This window comes from Saccopteryx leptura, chromosome 3 (genome assembly GCF_036850995.1).
Source record: "Saccopteryx leptura isolate mSacLep1 chromosome 3, mSacLep1_pri_phased_curated, whole genome shotgun sequence".
Classification (NCBI taxonomy): domain Eukaryota; kingdom Metazoa; phylum Chordata; class Mammalia; order Chiroptera; family Emballonuridae; genus Saccopteryx; species Saccopteryx leptura.
In genome coordinates, this window is record NC_089505.1 from 35,159,458 (window position 1) to 35,181,618 (window position 22,161).

At 40.9% G+C, this 22,161-nt stretch overlaps 1 protein-coding gene and 1 pseudogene across 6 annotated transcripts in view; both read left to right on the forward strand.

Moving 5' to 3' along the window:
• Positions 1-6,214, forward strand: part of LOC136397068 (GTP-binding nuclear protein Ran-like) — a 241,508-nt pseudogene extending 235,294 nt beyond the window's left edge.
• A 770-nt stretch (positions 6,215-6,984) lies between these two features.
• PTPRK (protein tyrosine phosphatase receptor type K) overlaps positions 6,985-22,161 on the forward strand; it is a 573,924-nt gene continuing 558,747 nt past the window's right edge. For all 6 annotated transcript variants that reach the window (XM_066373278.1, XM_066373272.1, XM_066373275.1 and 3 more), the window contains exon 1: positions 6,985-7,217. In XM_066373278.1, coding sequence (XP_066229375.1) covers positions 7,121-7,217 — 97 coding nt within the window. In that variant the 5' untranslated portion in view covers positions 6,985-7,120. The remainder of the gene's footprint in view (positions 7,218-22,161) is intronic.

Consider the following 22,161-nt stretch of genomic DNA (forward strand, 5'->3'; position numbering starts at 1 on the left):
GTCTACTCAGCTCATATGGGTATTTCTTAATGAACTCTTCTCTGAGCTTATTTTGTTTGGGCAATTGTGATGCTTTAAAAGCGTATAACTGATGTTACAAGAAATGTGTATTTTATGTCTTTTCCAGCAAGTCTTCTCAGGTGATTTAAAAGCATTCAACAATAAAATGAGAACTCATCTCCAGGATAGGTAGGTATCACGGTCAATGAGAGGCATGTTTCAGTCAGTTATCAAGAGCAAATTACTTCACAGAAAGGCTGTTCAAGTAGGAAGTTCAAGCCCCAAAAGTCTCCACTTCAGACCTTTCTGTTCTGCCAGTCACAGCCACCACATTCTTTAAGATCTAGCTTAAAACCCACCACACCCCTGAAACTGTCCCCTAACCACACTTCACCATAACCTAATACTCTGTTTTCACATGTATGATATAAATAGCACACACACACACACACACACACACACTTGGTTTGTTGTGTCTTTTTTGTCACTAAATGTAAACTGTTAATTCATTTGTGTCCCCCATAGAGTAACTAGCCATGTGTTGTACACTCGATAAATGCTTGCAAATGACAAAATTAATTCTTTGCTTTGGTTACAGAGCACTTTGGGACTGAAAGGAGCGCCTGTGCTTGTGTGTAGGTTTTAATGGTTTGCTCTCTTGCTGGACTTCCCCTGGTTATGAACGCTGTGGCTGCATCAACGGTGTAAAAGGGAGGATTTTATTGGTGAACATTAGGAAGGTTTAGAAAAATCTCCAGAGCTTGGGAGGCACCACATTCTGAGTTCAGAATTTCATTTCATTCTATCTCAGGACCAGAATAAGCAGAAAAGAAAGATGGCAAAATCCACGAAGTTCGACACGTGAAGCCAACCGCCAGCCCCCGTCAGAACTGAGTGGGAGGAAGGAAGGAGCATAATCATGAAATAATTTCTCATTCAGCGGTGTTAATGCTCCTCTCCTCAGGCTGCCACTTTGCATATGAGCTCTTAACCCTGCAAATTGTATTATTGAGTACATGATGTATTTAGTTAGTTTTAAGAGTTATCCTCTTTCCTGTCTTTTTTACTAAAATAATAAACATACAAAAATATTTGTGGGTAATTTGTCCATTTAAGAATTCAAATAGGATTCAATGGGATATTATATAACTGGTGCTTTTATACCTTTTTTCCTATGGTGAGCCGGGGTGTAGGGTGGGGGAACAATCAAAAAACAACTTTTTGGCATGGGAATTAAATACTACTATAAAGAGTGAATAAGGCACCCCATAGTGTTTCAGAAGAGTTCATTTATCCAACACATACCAAGGGTGCCATGAAGACCAAACATTTATTTTCCATTAGAGTTCAATCTTTTTATTAACATCATTAGATTAGGCTTTTTAAAATGGGAAGAGACTGAAGTTAGAATGTACCAGCTCTGGAAGTGACTGTCACTGTCCCATCCTTCCACCTCAACCCAATTTACACTTTTCTGATTGGCTTCCTTTCTGACCCATGCTTGTTAATTATATCCAGCTGCAGGAAAATTGCTCTTCCAAATTGGCAACACTGAGCTCTAAGCTGCTTGGCTTTTTTATTTCTTTCTTTCTTTCTTCTCTGGATAAAACCTTTGGAGCATGCATTTTCTTGACTAGTGTTTCTGAACTAATCCCCAGTTATGGATATTTTAAAGGGTTCAAAGGACTTACAAAATAACTTTGGTTTTAAGTACAATGTGTTTCTTTCCATTTGATCCAAAATTAACCCTAAGAACTTAGAAGAAGGAGAGTTTCCCTAGAAACTCAGGCACAGCGCCATCACTATTCCATTTGTTTCTAGATGCTCTGGTGTCAAGATCTAGTAGGAGCTGGCCAGGCCCCAGCTCTACTCCAGGGAGCCATTGGGCTTTGCTCTGCAGTAGAAGATTCAAACACTCATCCAGAACAACAGCTTTCAGAGGCGTAAGAGGCACTTTGTTTTTCTTTGCTGTAGGTCCCTTTTCTGTTCAAGGGCTGCACATATTGTCAGAAAGAAAGCCCTTCACTTTCTGCAGGACTCGACTGAAAACAGACATACGCGTGCGAGGCAATTACTATAAAGGAGCATTTTTATTTTTCTTATTTTTTCATCCTTTCAAAGAGAAAATAGAACCTTATTTCCACCCACCTACCAGAAAGGCTCTGTCTGATAGATTGGCATGGAGGATTTTGACACTTTTTAGAGATGAGAATTATATGTATATGGATATTGGGGGAGGAGGTAAGGAGAAATGAGATTCAGAATCAGAATATGAAGGCCAGAGTGACAGCCCTGCTATTTACCAGTGTTATAACTTTGGCCAAGTATTTCACTCTGTTTAAGCTTTTGTTTTCTTTAATCAGTTAAGTAAAATTAATAATGCCACCTGCCTACTTCACAGGGTTGCAGTGAGGATAGATTGAGATCATGTGGGTGAATAGGCATTACAAACTGAAAGGCATAATATAAGCAATGCGTTATTATTAACAAGCTGAGAATATTAAGAAATTGCTTATAAATACACGCTGTGGGTACACTCATGGTCAGTCACTAAGTAAATAAAACCTTGCCTCTGCTGAGTACAGGTTTGCAAATAATCCTTCAGCATAATAAAGGAAAAGAACATTTACTCAGGAATTATTAACACCCAGGATTTATTGTATCTGTATCTATAAGTAAACATATCTATAGGAAAAATATACATTAAATTTTCTTTAACTTAATCCTTTGGAAACCCTGATTGATTAGCCAAATTTTTATATAAAGGAAATTTAAAAAGAGAGATATTTAATGTTGTTCAAAGCAGTATTTCCTAAATTCTGTCTCCTGGAACCCTGAGAAATAATTCTCTCTGAAAGAGTTCTGTGGTCTGAAATTTTGAGAAAGAATGCACCCCCCCCCCCCCTTAATACCCTACTGATAACCATGGAAAAGTCCTACAGTAAGGAAGCCTGCTGTAGATAAGGAACCTGTTAAACTTGGCTCAGTCCAGAGGTCTCCAAGCTTATTTGATGTGGAGATCCTATTTTCCAATTATGTTTACTAAATTTTGATAGAATGGGGATTCTACAGAAACTATTTTGCAAAATGCAGATCTAAATTCATGATTGAAGTTACTAGGTAATAAATCTGCAATCAGAAAACAAGTCCTCCTTAAAATGATAGAGTGTAACAAAAACAGTAGGAAAATAAAGAAGGGCTGTTGTAAAGTTGTTTTGCATTGCTATTGTTTGTTTTTTTGAGAAAGGCAATGAGTAAGAGAGACAGGAACACTGAGATGCTCCTATATGTGTCCTGACGGGAGAACCAAACTAGCAACCTCCACGTTCTGGGACAACACTCCCAGCAACCTAGCTATCCAGCCAGGGCTTACTTTTATTGATCAGAGAAAAGAAGGGAGAGAGAGGGGAAGGGAAGGGAAGCACTGGTTGTTTCACTCAGTCATGCATTTTTCTGGTTGCTTCCTGTGTGTGCCCTGATCAGGGATCGAACCTGCCACCTCGTTGTTTCAGACCAATGCTCTTACAACTAGCCAGGGCCAGTTGTAAAGTTTTATTATTCTACCTTTATTAATAAATATCTCAATATTATGGTTTATAGGGTTATTTTTTCAGTCCTCTTTTCTTAGCTCTAATTGTAGTATATGTTGACTTTTGACTTCTGATACACTTTCTAATAACATATGTATAACACAAAAATTACCGTTTTAATCATTTTAAGTTCAATGGCATTAAATACATTCTCATCGTTATGCACCTATCACTACCATTGGTCTCCAAAATGTTTTCATCTTCACAAACTGAAACTGTTAAGGTTTCCAATTTTTTCAGCTACCATTTTCTTATAAGCATTTTCCCAAATTTCAATTTACTGTTTAGTAACCTTTAGTTCTCGTGGTTATGAGATATTCTATCCAGATAATGCTCATTGTTAGATATTTATCTGCCTATTGTTAGATATTTATCTCATTTTCACTTTTTTCTTCTGTAAATGTTAAATATCATTGTACATATAGCACTTCCCAGTGTAGATTATTTTCTTAGAATAGCTAGTAAATGAAAGAATATGAACATTTTAGTGATTTTTTTAAATGTATGTTAATAATTTTTTTTGTTATACTCAATTTATATTTCTATTGATTCAAGCATTCATTCTTTTGAGTAAACAAAGACCTAGTAAGTTCCTAATATTTGCCAGGTAATATGTGAAAGACACATATACTCTCTACTCAAATTAATCCACTGTGACCAGCATTAATTATTGTGGACACTATTAGTAACAACTAAAGACAACAGGATTGATTTCCTTGTCTAAAGGTTTATTGCATTTCTTTTTTAGTTTGTAGATATCCTTGCTACCCTTTGAGACTTGCCTTTCTCTGTTTTCTCTCCCTCACTTCTCACCCATATATGGGCTGTTGGGCAAATTACTTACTTTGTAACTTTGTTTTCACATTTGTCAAATGGGAGTAACAATTCTAAAAATGTCATAGGATTGTTGTCTGAACTCAAGGAGACATTGTATATCATGTCTCAATGATACATTGTGCATCTTAAGTCAGTGCTTAGCACATTGTAAGCATTCTGTAAGCATTAACTGTTACTGTTATTATTTCTAGGATAAAGTGAAATGCATCACCTATAAATTGACCCAAGGAACTAGCAAGGTAAGAAGTATGGTATGTCTATTTGGTCCTAGCACTGTACGTCATTTTTTAAACAAGATTTTTTTGTGTGTGTTTAAACAAATCTACCAAGTCATGAACTTCCTTCACCTTTCCTTCAAGAAGAGAACAGATTAATTAGTATCTGGATGGTGGTTTTTCTTTTTCCTGAAACATATTGCAGCTATATTTTACAAAGTTCTGCTAAGACCTTCAAAAGAAAAATAGTGGAGCAAAAGTAGCTTTACAGTTGTGAGTATGCAAAACAGAGTTTATTCTTGTATTACTATTTATTCATTATTGTCTTATTTTTCATACGAACAACTGTAAACCTACTTTTGCCCTATCCTGTATGTCTTTTTGGTTGTTGTTTCCTTTTCTCCTTCCTTCCTTCCTTCCTTCTTCCTTCCTTCCTTCCTTCCTTCCTTCCTTCCTTCCTTCCCTCCATCCTTTCCTTCCTTCCTTCCTTCCTTCCTTCCTTCCTTCCTTCCTTCCTTCCTTCCTTCCTTCCTTCCTTCCTTCCTTCTTTCCTTCCCTCCCTCCTTCCTTCCTTCTTTTTCTTTCTATTTCTTTCTTTCTTCTCTTTCTTTTTTTCTTTCTTCTTGTCATCTAGGACTTAGAAACATTCATCAATCAAAAAATAAGAACTGTGATGGGCTAACAGTTATAGGCTAATGATTTTTTTTTTAATTCTATGGCATATCCTAACAAAGAATGAACTTAACTATGCTGAATTGAATTGACAAGTTTCTGACTAGTTAGTTGCTAATGAGCCAGCTATCAGACTCCAAATTCTGTTTAATCTCTATTCCTACCAAATTTTAGTCTTCTTCTTCCCAAACATACATATATATATATACATATATATACATGTACATATATGCACACACACACACACACACACATATATATATTCCAGTTTTACTTGTCTATATATTTCTAGTTTTATCATAAGCCTGGTCATTAATATATTTAATTTGACTAAAGGAATATGTGTCTACTTGGTAAATTGTGTGATATTAAATTGAATAGTACATTGTGTTGATTTACAAAGGCTTAAGAAAAAAATGTGATTTACTGACAGATGTCAATCAATAGATTGTTTTAGGAATGGTACATAAGACATTGATATTCTGAATAAAAACGGTTTGTTCGATTGTGACCACACCTATTTTATTTGATATTTTAGAAAAATGAATAAAGTATGCAGTGTAGAGTCTTTTCAGAAGCCAAGAAAGTGCAGCATATGGTGGAACCACTTCAAGCTGCTGGAGAAGGAACAAACTGTAAAATACTTCACTGTCATAACAGGCGTATAGCTTTGTTTTCCTCCGGATGAAATCATTCGTTGCTGTTTTCAGTGTCGGTGTAAAGTCATTCGTTAAATGCTTATGTCTTAAATAGCTTATTAGACATTACAAGCAAGACCCCCTTCCACTCCAGCAGACGATGCGAAAGGACAGGATGCCGAGCCCTGATGACGTTCTCAGGTTCTTCCATAGAAAAAAGTGGAAAGAGGCCGGAAGGTTTCAGAGCAAGCCAAGTCAGTGAAGCAGAGATTAAATCCAAGTACTAGTCGGCAAAGAACAAATAAACCAGGAAGGAGACATACCAGCTGCTTACACTGGAAAGTTACCGGACGTTTATTTTGGTTCGAGTTTTATTTTTATATGACTACAGAACAATAAGTTTTCTGTGGGGGAGAAGTGCCTTCTTCTTATTTCATGAATAAGAAACAGGGGGTTATCGACGCAGGTGGACGTTTGCTTAGGGCGCTTCTACCCTAACCCGCTTCTTCCCACCCGCAGCCGCTCCGGCGGGACCTTCTCCGCGGCACCCACCGCCCCATCGCGCCTCTGCACGGGCGCCGGGGGTTTGTCTGCGCTCGTCCACAGGGCTCCGGCCACTCGGCTTACCAGACTCGCATCTCTAACTCTGTTCTCTGGAAAAGGGCAGCGAACCGCGCCGCGTCCCCTTTCCCGCCCGCGCTCCCTTCGAGCGGCGGCGGGCAGCGGGCCCGGCAGCGAACAAAGGCGGCGCGGGACGCGGGGCGCGCGGCCGGGGCCAGCGCGCGTGTCTCCGGCAGGAGGCGGCGGCGGCGGCGGCGCCGCGCCCGAGCCCGCATTCCTCTGAAGCGCCCGGAGCCCGCGGGGCGACGTCACCCCCGGCTCCGCCCCCGTCCCTCCCCGAGCAAAGTAACTCTTGGCTAACAGGAGCAGCCTCCGCCGAGCCATGGAGAGCTGCTGCCGTGGCCGACCGGCGACGCAAGCGACGCTGGCGCCCCAGAGGTAGTTTGGCGGCCACTAAAAAAGGAAAAAAAAAGTGCCGGCGGGTGGCTGTGGACTTCCCGCGCTCACCCCGCGAGGCCCCGCCGGCACCCCAGGCTCGGCTTTCGCTGCGATCCGCTCCCCGCGGCAGCTCTTTGCAAAGCTGCTTGAAACTTCTCCCAAAGTCGACATGGATACGGCGGCAGCGGCGCTGCCTGCTTTGGTGGCGTTCCTGCTTCTCTACCCGTGGCCTCTGCTGGGGTCGGCCCAAGGCCAGTTCTCTGCAGGTGAGTGGCCCCGGTGACTGTCCTCGGCCCCGGGCTCACGAGGGGTGGAGAGGTACCTCGCCGTGGTCGGGGGCTAGGATTTGAGGGAAGCTTTCGCAGCCTGGTGAGGGGGGTACAAGGCATAGGGGCACACGGGGCAGAGAGAGGGATGTCCCCAGAGTTGGTGCCAGGTGGGACACCGAGCTCCGGGCTGGGCGCCACTTGTCGCAGGTAACTTTTGTCTTCGCGACCCATTGTTCTTCTCGGAGGCTCGCTCCGGGCGCAGGCTGGCTGGGCTCCGCGGGAGTGAAACAGACATTGCTTCCCTTGGGAAACTGGTAGCCTCGGTGTATGGCGCAGGCTGCACGGAGCTGGGGGGGAAGAGAGAAAGAAAAAGTAGTTAGGACTCCGGGGACGGCGACGCTGTTGCTCGTGGTACCGGGTTGTTGCTGTCTGCCACTAGTGTTCAAAAAAATTTCCCCGGGAAGCCATTGTCAGAAACGTGGAGACTTGCAGGGACTGACCTCGGCGCGCTTTGCCAGGTGCTTTTTGTCCCGGGAATAACCTCTTCTGACTATTGTCTAACTACTTCCCCGTCCCTCCTCCAGTCCCTTTCTCCTCCCCCAGCGTTGGGCTGCTCCTGGCTTTGCCCTTTGGTTTGGGGCACTGAGTGGAGTTGGTTCCGTGCGTGCGTTTCCTGTAATGAAGGATTCTAAGGACCCACACCAAGCGGTCCTGTGCTGCGAGAGCAGGAGCTGGGTCCGGGAACTCTGGCCCCCGGTGTGGGAGCACAGCCGCTCCGGGTCTGGCAGTGATGGGGGCTGCAAACGATCGCCGCCCGCCAGGAAAACCCCAAAGGAGGGATGTTAGCCCTTCGGCTTCTAGGCAGAGCCACTTAGAGAAGTCTATGAAACTCGGTCTCTCCCGGTCCCGTCCTGCGTTCCCTTCCAGTTTTGTTATCCTTCCCTTTGGTTGCGTCTTTCGTTCTCTCCTCTGGGGGCTCTGGAGTTTCACCAGGTGGAGTTTCACCGCTGGAGAGCGGGCTGCCGGGCGCTTATCTGCCTCCCGCCGACCCTAACAACTTTTCTGGCCAATCCCCCCAGCTCAGCTTGGCTGGCGAGCGCATCTGCTGCCTTGGTTCGCGGTGCAGATGGAGACGCAGAGGTGGCCGAGGGTTGCTGGAGAAGACCGGGGAAGCGACAGCCGCGCTCCTGGCTGAGGCCGCAGGACGCGGAGAAGGAACGAACTTTGCAAATGCCAGTTTCCCTCGTTGTTTTGACTGCCCGGTTTCCAGGAAATAAACTCAAATTATTGTCATCGGGAGTAATGTTTATTTCCCTTCCTTCCCTTCTCCCCTCTTTAGAACTCGATAAAAGGAGTTAGCAGATTCAGGTGGCAGCATGTGTTGTTTACTCAGGCAGATTATATTCAGTGTGCAGAGGAAAAGCTATGTATATCGGTGATGTATGCAAAGAACAACAGCTCTATGCAATCCGACTGCTTAATTTAATTCTTTCTGAAGTAAGCATTACTGCATGCATCTGTGACATATATGCCCATTAGTATTGGAACCGTGCTTGATGTAAGTCATTATATGCAGGCACGTTGGAGTGGGTATTGATTTCTTCATAGTGTTTATCACTGCATAGAGAGCCTATACTTGAAGAAGCATGTAGTTTGTTAATAGAAAGTCTGAATGTTACCAGTTGCATGATTAAACTTACATGTACTCAAGAGTTGCAACTGTTACTATCTCAACAGCTGAAAGCTGTATTTTCAAGAGTGAAAACTCTTCTTTTTTTCTTCTCAAATGTTATTTACCCATTAATGAGTGAGTAAATACTAAATTTCCAACAGCAGAATGTAGAGATGACCCTTTCTGATCCCTGGAGTTCAGATATCTCTAATGAACAATTGTGTTCTTAGACATACAGTTCAAGTAATTTGACTAAATATGCCTGGCTTTTCTTTAGTGACAAAGCAAAACACTTGACTTTATATTACATTTAAGTAAAAGTATGTGCAATCCTAATACGTATTTCAGAATTTTGCCATTCAGGGTTTACATATATGCCCAGAAATGAATGCCTTTTTATTCCCAGATTTTAAAGTCATGGATCTGCCCTTCTCCATAAATTAGAAGTTTGTTATGTAAAAATGTCCATTTTCTGGCTATCCTAAAAAATTTAAATAATGAACTTTTATTCTTGAGAGAAATTTAAATAAAAGTGCTTTAAAGGCTAAAACAAATATGCTAAGAATTTTAAAGTAGCCTGTTAATGTCTTTTAAATCACATCCATTTAGGCTAGTTTAGCACTTTTAGATATTATCCTGTGGTTCCTAATGTAGTAAGCAAATTTTGACAAACAGAATTGTTGGATCTTGATATAGGCACTCATCCAAGTCTACTTTGTTTAACCACAATCTTAAGAATATTTTCATCATTGTGACTTTTGTCTTAGCCTTTGGAAAAGTGTAAAAATGCTGCATGGTGAGCCTCTTTCACACCAGAACTTTCTATAAATATCACCTTACATTTTTTCAGTTTAATCTATCTTAAAATGACACCAGTGTCCTATGTTACACTGGGGAAACTGAGGCATAGAAGCACAAAGTAGCTGTCTTATCTTGATATAATGTAAGAAAGTTTTCTGTACTAGGGCTCAGATGACCGACAAAACCAGTCACAGATGAGATTACTTAGAAACTCAAGTTTCTCATCTGTAAAATGGGGATAATAATACCCATCCTGACCTTTCCACGTGGTGTTGATGAGGCTCATCTAAACTAATTTATGTGAACTGGCACTGTAAATTATAAAGTTTTATGCAGCTGTCTGGGTGTAATCATCGTGTATTAAGGTAGCTAAGTGCTTTGACTTCTGTCTTCACGTACTCCTGCACCATCTCCCGTGCAGGCTGTTCAGGATTCTTTGTGTACGTGTTCCACTCGGCTAGTCATTTATTTTAATTATTATTAAACATCAACATCCTAAATTGGCCACACCATAATTTTATCAGCAGAGTGAGAAATTACCCTTTCATATATATATATTTTTTACTTAACTCATTACATTTTTTACTTGAGCTACATCTGTGGAAGAGTCATTATTAACATCCCTAGTATTCTAGCTATAGAAGAAATATATTTTAAATCAATTTCCTTGGCTTTTTGTTCAACTAACTGTTGGTTGTTCAGCTTTTTCATCTCAGCGTAGAGAAAAATAAGCAGCCTTTTAGGTGCAGTCTTATCACTGACCTGGAGAGGGACTGTTGTCTCTCTAGTATGATGTGAGCCGGGAATACAGCTGGAGAGCCTTCCGTGAATATTGTGTCACCCCGGAGGCGGGCACTCACTGGGTTCCTTAGGCCCCTGCCATTAAGCGGTGCCACTCTCCTAGGGTCTGACTCCTTGATGTCTTTGTATGTGAGGTTAATTTTTCTTACACTTATTTATTTCCTAGTAGGGCATTATATCAGAGACAGGTTGTTTTGATGTTTGCCTTTTAGTTTTCAGTATTTGTTGGTCTCAATACATTAAAACTCCAACTTTAATCACTAGTATTGATGTCTAACTGAATATTTTTGGGACTGGTTTCTGTCTCACTAGTCTCCTTATATTCGACTCTGTTGATTTTTCCTAGATTGCAAGGTGTCATATTTTTGCTTAGCCTTCCCAGACTGGAAGAGGCAGCTCTGGCGGCAGTGGGGCTTTGGCATATGTGCTGCTGACATCTCTTCTTTTCGCATTCATAAATGTGAATTTGAAAAAGAAATCGAATCCCCTGCCACTGCACCCCCTACCACACTCCTCCTTTCCAGCCCTCTCTGGCAGCAGGAAGGTCCCACATGCACCTATACAAAATCATGGCCTTTTTGTTTCACTAGAGATTGTTTAGTGCTGGGTGTGCTTAAAATGGGAAATATGACTCATTCTTGTCCAGAGCAAACACCAGTGCTCCGACCAAATCTTATATTTCTAGCACTGATGGCTTACTACAGGGGTCCCCAAACTACGGCCTGCGGGCCGCCTACGGCCCCCTGAGGCCATTTATCCCGCCCCCGCCACACTTCTGGAAGGGGCACCTCTTTCATTGGTGGTCAGTGAGAGGAGCATAGTTCCCATTGAAATACTGGTCAGTTTGTTGATTTAAATTTACTTGTTCTTTATTTTAAATATTGTATTTGTTCCCGTTTTGTTTTTTTATTTTAAAATAAGATATGTGCAGTGTGCATAGGGATTTGTTCATAGTTTTTTTATAGTCCGGCCCTCCAATGGTCTGAGGGACAGTGAACTGGCCCCCTGTGTAAAAAGTTTGGGGACCCCTGGCTTACTACATGTATTCATGGCCTTAAAATGTTTAATTCATGTTATATGGTCCTATATAGAGAAACCGTGTTGTTGCTTCTAGTACTTTCTAAGTGCAGTGCTCTAGGTCTGCTCAAGGTGGGATTAAAGACATGTAAGTTATTTTAAGTATACATCTGCTTCTCAGAGGCACAGAAAATGCTCTTCTCATCTGTCCTGTGCTGTTCCCAGTTCCCCTGCTAGTTCTTTATGCAGGACAGGAAGTCAGGAATTCTTGAAGATGGAGAGCAGGAAACATAAGAAAGTTTAAAGGTTGTTCTTAAAGAAGAAACAAAGAATGCTGGAAGTGTGTGTATACGTGTGTGTCTGTTTGATCTTTAATTTTCTAAAGAGGAAAAAAAGTGCCCTATTTTGACCTGTTTATGGGAATCATCCTTTGCCATTGTCCAAACACATTCATTTCTAAAACATTCCCTCTGTGTCTTCCTCTCAGACTACCCTTTGATGATATATGTTTGGTTGGTGTTCTTCTACCAAATGGTTGTTTTTTTTTTACCTAAAAAGGTTATAATTGCTTTTGCCTTGTTTTTCTTCAAAACTCATGTTATTTGTCATACTTTCTGAATAATGGTGTTTTATGAAGTTATGATATGTTTTGAACTGGTATTTGATAACAAGTGAGTTAGTATATCAACCAGGTGAATTTTTATTTAAATTCAAACCAAAAACAAATTTTTACATCCAATAAATAATTTTTTAAATGTCACAAAAAGATTTATTTGTGCATATATATCTCTGAATGGAAGAGAAACTTAAGTTCCTTTTTGTAAATGGGAATAGAAATTTTGAGTGCCATATCTCTTGGTATTCTGAGATATGCGAAATGTTACAAACAACTGCTTTGGAAACCTTTTTAAAATGTTTGAATGTTTGATATCAATGCAGACTCTGGAAGTAGATAATTTACAAAATTCAAAGTCCATCTTCGTGGGAATATATTTATCAAAAATGTTCCTAAAGAAACATGGTTCCCCATAAAAGGTTTTATTAGTTCCATAAAGATTCTGTTGTGAGAGTTATGTTTACTTTCCTGTGGTGTTCTTGTGGGAATTCTTTTGATTTGTAGTTAATATTCTAGTAGAACAACTGAGCCTACATAATGTAAGAAAAACGTAGTTTTGTGAGGTCTGTCAGGTTGTTGAGGTTCTGGGAAAATCAGCTCGGGATGTAAGGATCGCACTGATCTGTTGTGGAACATTGCCATTCCCCCACTTCACTCCGGCTGAAATTTTTGGCATTCGCTTCTGTGTGTTGATAATCCATAAAAATTACAAGTGGCTTATTTTGTCACTTACAGTTGTTTTAGGAGCAAATTAAGTAGTTCTTAATGGAATAATCCATGTTTCCACTTTATAAGATTGTAAAAATGATGAGTGGGCCGTGCTGGCTGATCTGTCTACAGGTGTCATCCGAGAAATTATTTTAATCGGAGGAACTCAGAAATAAAGCCAACTAAAATAGTGTCTAGTTGAATTTATTGTTGGCATTTATTTTGTTGGTAAAGCTGAAAGATGTAAATACATATTTCCACACATGTACACACACACACACATCTTAACACTGATGGAACTTTGTCCAAAGGTTCAGGTTACAAGGAAGCTAAGGACACCTAGAGATGGGTCAAGCTCCTATATTTATATTCCTGAAAAGAATATTGAAAATAGATAATTATTTTTCTTTGTTTCATAGACAAAAAAACTGAAGTGAAAAATAAATAAACTATATAGAATGTAATCTAATGAACTATGCTGTACTTTTAATGAAAACATAATAAATCTTCCAGATGGATATCTATTTATATAAACCCTTCCCAATGCAGCCTGCTCCAACCAGCTGATTGTAGGCTGATTCTCCAAACTGTGTCCAGGGCAGCAGCTGACCAGCTACAGAAATACCCCTAATCCTTGTTTGGCAGTATGGTGACTTAGCAGCTGCATAAATGGCTAAGTGGCAGACTGGTCACAGCTCCTTGATATGATTTGCCTTGGGTCAGTCAGCATATTTAAGAGTAGAGAGGAAGCCTTTCAAAGCACCCTCACTGCCCAGCTGGGGGATGATAGCTGATTACTACATGGTCATTGGATCCCTCCATTGCCCTAGAATTTTGCTATTTGAATTGTGTGGTTCACGGACTAGCAGTATCCTCATCACCTGGAAACCTGTGATGTCTGTGATTACCCATCAGAGCCAACTCAGATTCTGTATTTTGATAAAATCTTCAGGTGACTTGATTGAATATTTAATTTTGAGAACACTGCTTTAAGTAAAAAAAAAAAACCCAAAATAAAAAAATCCTCAGCTTGATAATAATTGCCATGTGCACTTCACTATAGAATCATAAGAGTTTTGTGAAATGATTAATTACAACATAAAATTAAGCAAATTTTATTGAAATTATATTTCTGATTAGTATTTACTTAATTATAATTTAACACCCTAAACACATGAAAACAACAATACCATCCAGGGTTTTAAAGAAGACTCAGACAATTTTAAAAGAAATACTTGTATAAGAATAAAAATTTAAGGCTAAATGGTTCTGATTATAAACCTGTTGTATAAGAATATTTAAAGTTAAACATTACCTGAAGAACCAAACATGATATATATTAATAATTTTAATATGTGATTATGTTGATACAGGAAAATGTATTCCCTCTGAAATTACTAGTAGCAGCAGTTCCTTTTATATTTCTTTTTCTTCTAAAGGAAATTTAAGGAGCTTTGTAAGAAGAAGCTCATTTATAGGACGGTAAAATACAGTGAATGGGAGTCAGGTAGAATACATTAACTATCACTGATGTTCTTTTCACTATCTTTGGTGCTCATGTTTAAGAACAGAGATTCTTGTCAGTTTTCTCAAGAGAAAAATTATGATGTAATAGACAGTGCACACTATTCATGTCAAAACACAATTTTACTTGCATTTTATGGCTTGCTTTAGCATTCTTTTAGAAAATGGATTCTCCCAGAAGACCTAATTGCCTTCTTATTAATGAGCCTGTAAGTGTGTTTTGTTACCATTTACTATTCTAAATGTGTCTACTTTTGCTGGTTGTTTCAACAGTGAAGTCTCTGATTAAATCACGGCTGCTGGTTTTGTTTATGCCATTCACTAGTGATTCAGGAAATACTGGCATAATGACATTGTTATGGCAGAGACTAATAAAAAACAGGAAGTATTAATTAATGTTAACCTATGGTAGTTGGCTGTATTGTGATTTCGGGAGCTGGAGTGTGATGTAAAACACAGCGGAATTCTCTACATGTTTGATACTGTAAATGAAAGTCTGCTTAACCTGTGTTGTTCAAAACACAAAAACAATAGTTCTGGGTTAATGAATAAACTCCAAATCAATGATTTTTAACACTAACCTATGTTAGACACTGGTGCTTAAAGGAAGAGGTTTCACTGAAGACAGATTGGGGGTAGAGGACCTAGTGATGAAGAGAAACTCTAAAAGATACTTCCATAAATCTTCAGAAGCTTTAGAGTCTTAAAGCTTTGACATGTTGCTTTTTCTTTTTTTAGTGAGAGAAAGACACAGACAGAGACAGACAGACAGGAAGGGAGAGAGATGAGAAGCATTAATTCTTTGTTGTGGCTGCACCTCAGTTGTTCATTGATTGCTTTCTCATATGTACCTTGACTGGGGGGCTACAGCAGAGTGAGTGACCCCTTGCTTAAGCCAGCGACCTTGGGCTCAAGCTGGTGAGCTTTGCTCAGACCAGATGAGCCCACACTCAAGCTGGCAACCTCAGGGTTTCGAACCTGGGTTGCATCCAGTCCGACCCTCAAGCCAGCAACCATGGGGTCATGTCTATGATCCCATGCTCAAGCCAGCGACCAGGTGCTCATTGAGCTGGTGAACCCTCACTTAAGCTGGTGTGACCTGCACCACTGCCTAGTCAGGAGTTTTTTCTAAACTTAAATTCTAAAAGTTGGTTTTTGTGTTCTACTTTTATTATTGTCAGCAATAATTAGGTTTATATAGTCTCTTATACTTTGGAGAGGAGCGATTTCCCTAAAGCGATTGTGGAAACAATAGAAGCTCCATTTGAGTACCTATGATCCACCAGGTCTTATGATCAATGTTGTTTATTTATTTTTTTAGAGGAGGGGAGATAGTGAGGTAGCTCTCATTTGTGCCCTGACTGGGATCCACTCAACAACCCCATCTGGGCCTGATGCTCAAATACTGAACTATTTTTAAGCATCTGAGGCTGACACCCTCAAACCAACTGAGCTATCCTCAGCACCTGGGGTCATGCTTGAACCAGTTAATCCACTGGCTGTGGGAGGGGAAGAGGGAGAGATGAAAGAAGCAGATGGTTACTTCTGCTGTGTGCCTTGACCCGGGATTGAACTGGGGTCATTCATATACCAGGCTGATGCTCCATCCACCAAGCCAATGGCCAGGGCCAATCAATGTTTTACATAATTTTAAATTCTCACAATAAACCTTTAAAGGTTGAAATAAACATCATTTTGAAAACTGAGGCTAAGGAAGGTTAAGTAATAACTTATTTTAGGTGACAGTATGAGGAATGAGAAAAGCCAAATTCATTATTGCCTTATATACACATGGGTAGCAATTAGACATTTCCCCGGGTTGCATATTGGCAGAAGATGCAACCCAGACTGGTTGCAACACAAGGAGAACTTCTCAGTCCCAATAGGCAGTTACCATGGAGCTCGATTTAGGAGCTCACAGAATTCCTTTGGGATTTGATCTTCCTCTGCCTGCTTAACTTAGTTTTGGGGTGCTCTGGGAACTTTCTTTTTTAAGACCCACATGTTAAGACCAGGTAGCTCGACAGCTTTCATGCCACAAGATCCCAGGTTCTAGTCCATTAGGAAATTATGAACTTATGTGCTGGTTGTACCTGAAAAGGCCCTGAGGTTCACTGTGATCAGATCTGGCGAGTCATGTGTCTAGCCCCTGACAGAGGGAAAGTCAGTGTGCTGATTGGCTTAGTTTACTGAAGACTCTGGGTTCAGCTGTTCAGCTGTAGGTCTCTTAACCAGGGCACATGGAATGACGGGGGTGGGGAGGGCTGTGGATCAAGCCATCAGTTCTCAACAACGAGGGGATTGGGTTGTGGAAAGGCAACCAAACCACAGTCTGGTTATTAAATAAACAACTGGTGTGAGTAGTAAAAGCAAAGAAAGAGGGGATTGCCACCTGTGTGTTTATAGTTCTTCTGAGGGGAAGAAAAGAGGTGGTGGGGAAAAGACACTGGATCAGATGGTACTCAGCTCTGGACCTCTACCTGGTAACACTAGGAAGAAATGGTGGCCTCAGCCTTTGCCTTCCCTAATGGGTAGCAGTGGAGGAGGAAGAGGCAAAAGGCAAAATACACATGGCAGTTTTGGGGCATTACAGATCAGATGTTCATACAGTTAAGGAGTGTTTCTTTTTAGTTTTCCCTTTAAACCTTGCTTTAAAGTATGAATTTTATTATTTTTCTTGCCTCTGTATTGAATAAGTCCAACATTAACAATTGACAGAACTTTGAGTGCTAAGAGGAGGGACCTTATAAATTTACTTAAATTTTTAAGTGAGAAGAGGGGAGAGAGAAAGACTCCCGCATGCACGCCGAACTGGATTCACCCAGTACCCCATTTCCCAGGTCTTGAGCTGATGCTTGAATCAGCCGAGCTATCCTCAGCACCAGGGCCAATACTTGAACCATTCTAGCCACTGGGTGCGAGAGAAGAAGAGAGAGAGAGAAGGGGGAGTGGGAGGGGAAGAGAAACAGATGGTTGCTTTTCATGTGTGTCCTGACTGGGATCGAACCCGGGACGTCTACACACCAGGTGATGCTCTATCCACTAAACCAGGGGTAGTCAACCTTTTTATACTTACCGCCCACTTTTGTATCTCTGTTAGTAGTAAAATTTGCTAACCGCCCATTGGTTCCACAGTAATGATGATTTATAAAGTAGGGAAGTAACTTTATAAAATTTATAAAGCAGAGTTACAGCAAGTTAAAGCATATAATAATAATTACTTATTAAGTACTTTATGTCGGATTTTTGCTAAGTTTGGCAGAATAAATCTCTATAAAACAACTTAGTATAGTTAAATCTATCTTTTTGTTTATACTTTGGTTGCTCTGCTACCACCAACCATGAAAGCTGGAACACCCACTAGTAGGCGGTAAGGACCAACCAGGTTGACTATCACTGCACTAAACCAACCAGCCAAGGCCGGAACTTTATAAATTAATAATCCTTTATTTGTTATAACTTGCCCAAAGTCATATAGCTTGGAAGAACTTGAGGTCAAACTCAAGATTTTGATTTATAGGTCACTGTTGTTACAATATGTACATTGTTTTGCTTAATGGTAATTTATAAAGATAATTATTATTTAAGGTCTTAAATCACTTTGGTTTGTATTTTTAAGTTCTAAAACAGTGTTTCCAAATGCAAACCGGATTTAATTATTGGCTTTGAATAAAACAATAATCCACATATGAGGTGATAATAATTACTGTTTTTTTCACTCCAGAAGACACACCTGACCATAAGACACACCTAGGGTTTTAAGGAGAAAAATAAGAAAAAAAAATCCTGAACCAAATGGTGTGTTAAAATATTTAATAAAATACCGTATTTTTCATTTCATAAGACGCACGGGCATATTCCCCTCCACTTTGGAGGGGGGGGAGTTCGTCTTATGGAACAAAAAATATGGTGATAAGTCTGTAAAAGACCATCTTAGACAACTGCTTGTTTTTCAGGTATCCTACAGGATTCATTTATACATATGTCTACAAATAGGTATTTGCATGTAACCATTTGTCTATTTTTAATAGAAGTGAGAGGGTAACCTAAACTGTGATAAACGATGCCAATGGACAGAAATAAAACCTAGTAACTCTTCACCTTGTAAACGAATTTTAAACTCGAGGTGGAGGTGAACTTGTTTATCATTTTGAATTTCTCACATCTGTCTTTTGCCAAAGTTTATAATGCATATCTGAACAACATAGCATATTCCAAAGAGAGGTTTTAAGAAGGTACTGAATAATGAATAAAATGTGGAGAAATAGCAGCTGTTGGCCCAGCCTCCCCTCTCACAATGAAGAGACTCGTCTGTGCTAGTGGCCAAATGCTGGGTGTGGCTGAGGACCAGGGGCCCACATGTGGCTGTGACAGGTTAGAGCAGGGTCTCATTGGCAGTCAGATGCCCCTTCTCTGATCAGAGCAGCCGGCCTGGCACATAGAGGGAAAGACTGGTTGAGGAGGAAGGCCTCTGGGCTTCAGCATGCTTCCTTTCGTCCCGGGAGGTTTATTTCCACAGATCTTGGTCTATCATCTTAAAGAAATTAATAAATTATTATTTTCCCCCTGTGTATTGCCTACTTTCTCTATGACTCCTCCCCCTTCATGTTATATTCTTATCAGGTGTGATAACTGTGATTCCTGAATGATGAAGTTTGTAATAATTTGTCTAGCATTCTGGCAGGTTGAAGCAGAGTGCTATCTAGTGTTGACTCACTATTGCTTCTTTATCTCAACTCACATTTAAATACTTAGGAAATACCTGTCCTGTGCTGGCACAGTGGATAAAGAGTTGACCTGAAATGTTGAGGTTGCTGGTTCAAAACCCTGGGCTTGCCCGGTCAAGGCACATATATGTATATAGGAAGCAACTACTATGAATTGATGTTTCCAACTACTCTCTCTCTCTCTCTCTCTCTCTCTCTCTCCTATCTAAAAGTCAGTAAATAAAAAATAAATAAAAAACTTAGGAAATATACACAGTAAAGGGGTGAGCAACCTCAGAGAGAGCAAAGGGCTTCTTAGAAGATCTGTGTACAAACCCATAGCCATGCACGGAGCCCGGGTTTGCTGTGAGACCTTAATTTCCTTATCACTAAAATGGAAATACTACAATGGGAGTGATTTTGATCTCTTCTGTAGTTACTCAGGAGGACACTTTAAAAGGTAAAATGAGGAATATATGTGAAAGTACTCTTAAAAATAATTGTAAGCCCTGGGCCTTTAGCTCAATCTGTTTCATCCAGATATGCCAAGGTTGTGAGTTCGATCATCGTTAGGGCACATAAAAGAATCAACTAATGAGTGCATAAATAAATGGAACAGAGAATTGATGTTTCTCTCTCTCAAGTTATTAAATAAAAATAATTGTAAACTACCATAAAATTGTAAATATTTTTGTTGGGAATATAAATTTTAATAATAAATTGATTGTGAAGGTGCAAAGTACACGCTGAAGAATGGAAATGAAAATAACAGATGCTTTGTATATTTGTATGTCTAATTTTTACCCTGTATATCTAAGTTATTTACATATCTGAGTTTTGGGGGAAGGGTGTGATGAGGAAGAGTCAGTAAGGTTCTTCTGAGCAGTACATGATTTTCTTTTGTATCATAAACATAGTGCTCCAGATTCATTTCCACATATATATATTTCCTACATATATAAATAAATTTTACTCTGCAATGCTACAAAATAGTTTTTGTGTTTTAGCAGCTATATTAGTAATGATTATGTGAGGCCCTGGCCGGTTAGCTCAGTCTGTGAGCGTCGTCCCAAAACGCCAAGGTTGTGGGTTAGATCCCCAGTCAAGGCACATACAAGCTGTGGCCATGAAAGCACAACTAATGAATGCATCTCTCTCTCTCTTCACCCCTTCTCGGTTTTGCTAAAATCAATAACTACACATTTTAAAAAATAATTTGTGATTAGAACATGTTTTCTCTGAAAAAAAGTTAACATGTTTTAAGGACTGTGTTTTAGATTTTTTTTTTTTCTGAAGCTGGAAACGGGGAGAGACAGTCAGACAGACTCCCGCATGCGCTCGACTGGGATCCACCCAGCACGCCCACCAGGGGCAATGCTCTGCCCACCAGGGGGCGATGCTCTGCCCCTCCGGGGCGTCGCTCTGCCCCGACCAGAGCCACTCTAGCGCCTGGGGCAGAGGCTAAGGAGCCATCCCCAGCACCCGGGCCATCTTTGCTCCAATGGAGCCTTGGCTGCGGGAGGGGAAGAGAGAGACAGAGAGGAAGGAGGGGGTGGGGGTGGAGAAGCAAATGGGCGCTTCTCCTATGTGCCCTGGCCGGGAATCGAACCCGGGTCCCCCAGCACGCCAGGCCGATGCTTTACCGCTGAGCCAACCGGCCAGGGCTAGAATATTTTTATGAAGAGATTTAAAAACGCCTTTGCCATTCGAGCTGGTGTGCCTCATTGGTGAGATCATGGTTGTGGTAAGGCATGTGTCCTTTTATTTGTTCTCCTGCCCCACAGATCTTCAAGCATCTCTTATGTGCCATTGCCTGTCAGACCCTGGCAAGTAAGCCAGGTATTGTCCCCTGGCATTTGGAAGCACATGTGACTTTCGAACCATGCAGGGAGTGGCAGTCTTGCACAGCTCCACATCTAATGATTAACAGGCAAACTAGGGCTAATTTGTAACTGATCAAGCCCCTGTGTCTTGGCAAGTCTCAAAGCACAGCCGGTCTCTTGCAATTTGCTGATCCAGTTTAGAATTTGCCTGGGTTGATACAGTGCAACAGTAGTCTCCCCTTATCTTTGAGTCTACACACAAAAAGCATGAGGTGTACCTCCCCCCCAAAAAAATTATGCTAAAACTTGCCACTGTGATAATAAAATTCCACCAAATGGAATTTCCCAAAAGTTGAGTAATCAAGAGTAAACAAGTCGGGCGGAGGAGAGAGCACATTCAGTTTCTGGAGGCTCACAGTCACTTTCCCTCTGGAAACAGGATCGGGAAGGCTGGGTGTGCATTCCACATAGAGGACAATGTGTGTTAGTGTGCATCCCCAATGTGAACACCTGTATTCCGAGCCCCTGGTAGTTAGGCTGCAGGTTCCCATTTCCTGTGACTGGCAGATGCTCATCAGCTTCCATTGTAGCCCCGGCTCTCACCAGCCTACTCTCTGCAGCTTCCACGGAGTGTGATCCAGAGTGGCGGGAGCTGCTGGAGAGAGAAGCTGGAGGCGGCAGAGAGAACTGGCAGCAAAGGAAGCTGGGAGGACCTTGACCTTCCGAACTTCCCTACTTCTGCACTGTACCTGCACCTGGAAGCAGAGCAAATTCTAATCCTGATGCCTTGGTCATTCATTTTAAAGAGGACAACAGTATTGTCATTTAAATACACCCATTATCCTACCAGGAAATGGAGATGTTGAACATCTGTATCAAAGGAGGGCCACATGACTGGCAAGGTGTGAGTTAAGCAGACAATTTAATTTGGGAGATGTGCAGATATTTTTTCTAAGCAAAATCAAAATTGCCAAACCTCAAAAATAGAAATTTGGGAAAATGATTTTGTTTCAGTTGAGTCAGTAACATATTTCTGTGCTCATTTTATCTTTAAGCCAAGGACACTCATAGAATATACAGCATAACTTGAAGGTTACAGGCTTTGGAACTTGCCTGCCTGCGTGTGACTACTGGTTCCATCATGTTTGTGCTACAGGATTGTAAGGCCAGTAGCCACGGTCACCATGACAGCTGCCTGGCCATCACAGGTTCACATTTAATCTGGACAGACAGTTAAGAAATCAACAGAGCCAAGAACTGGTGGGCCATTTTC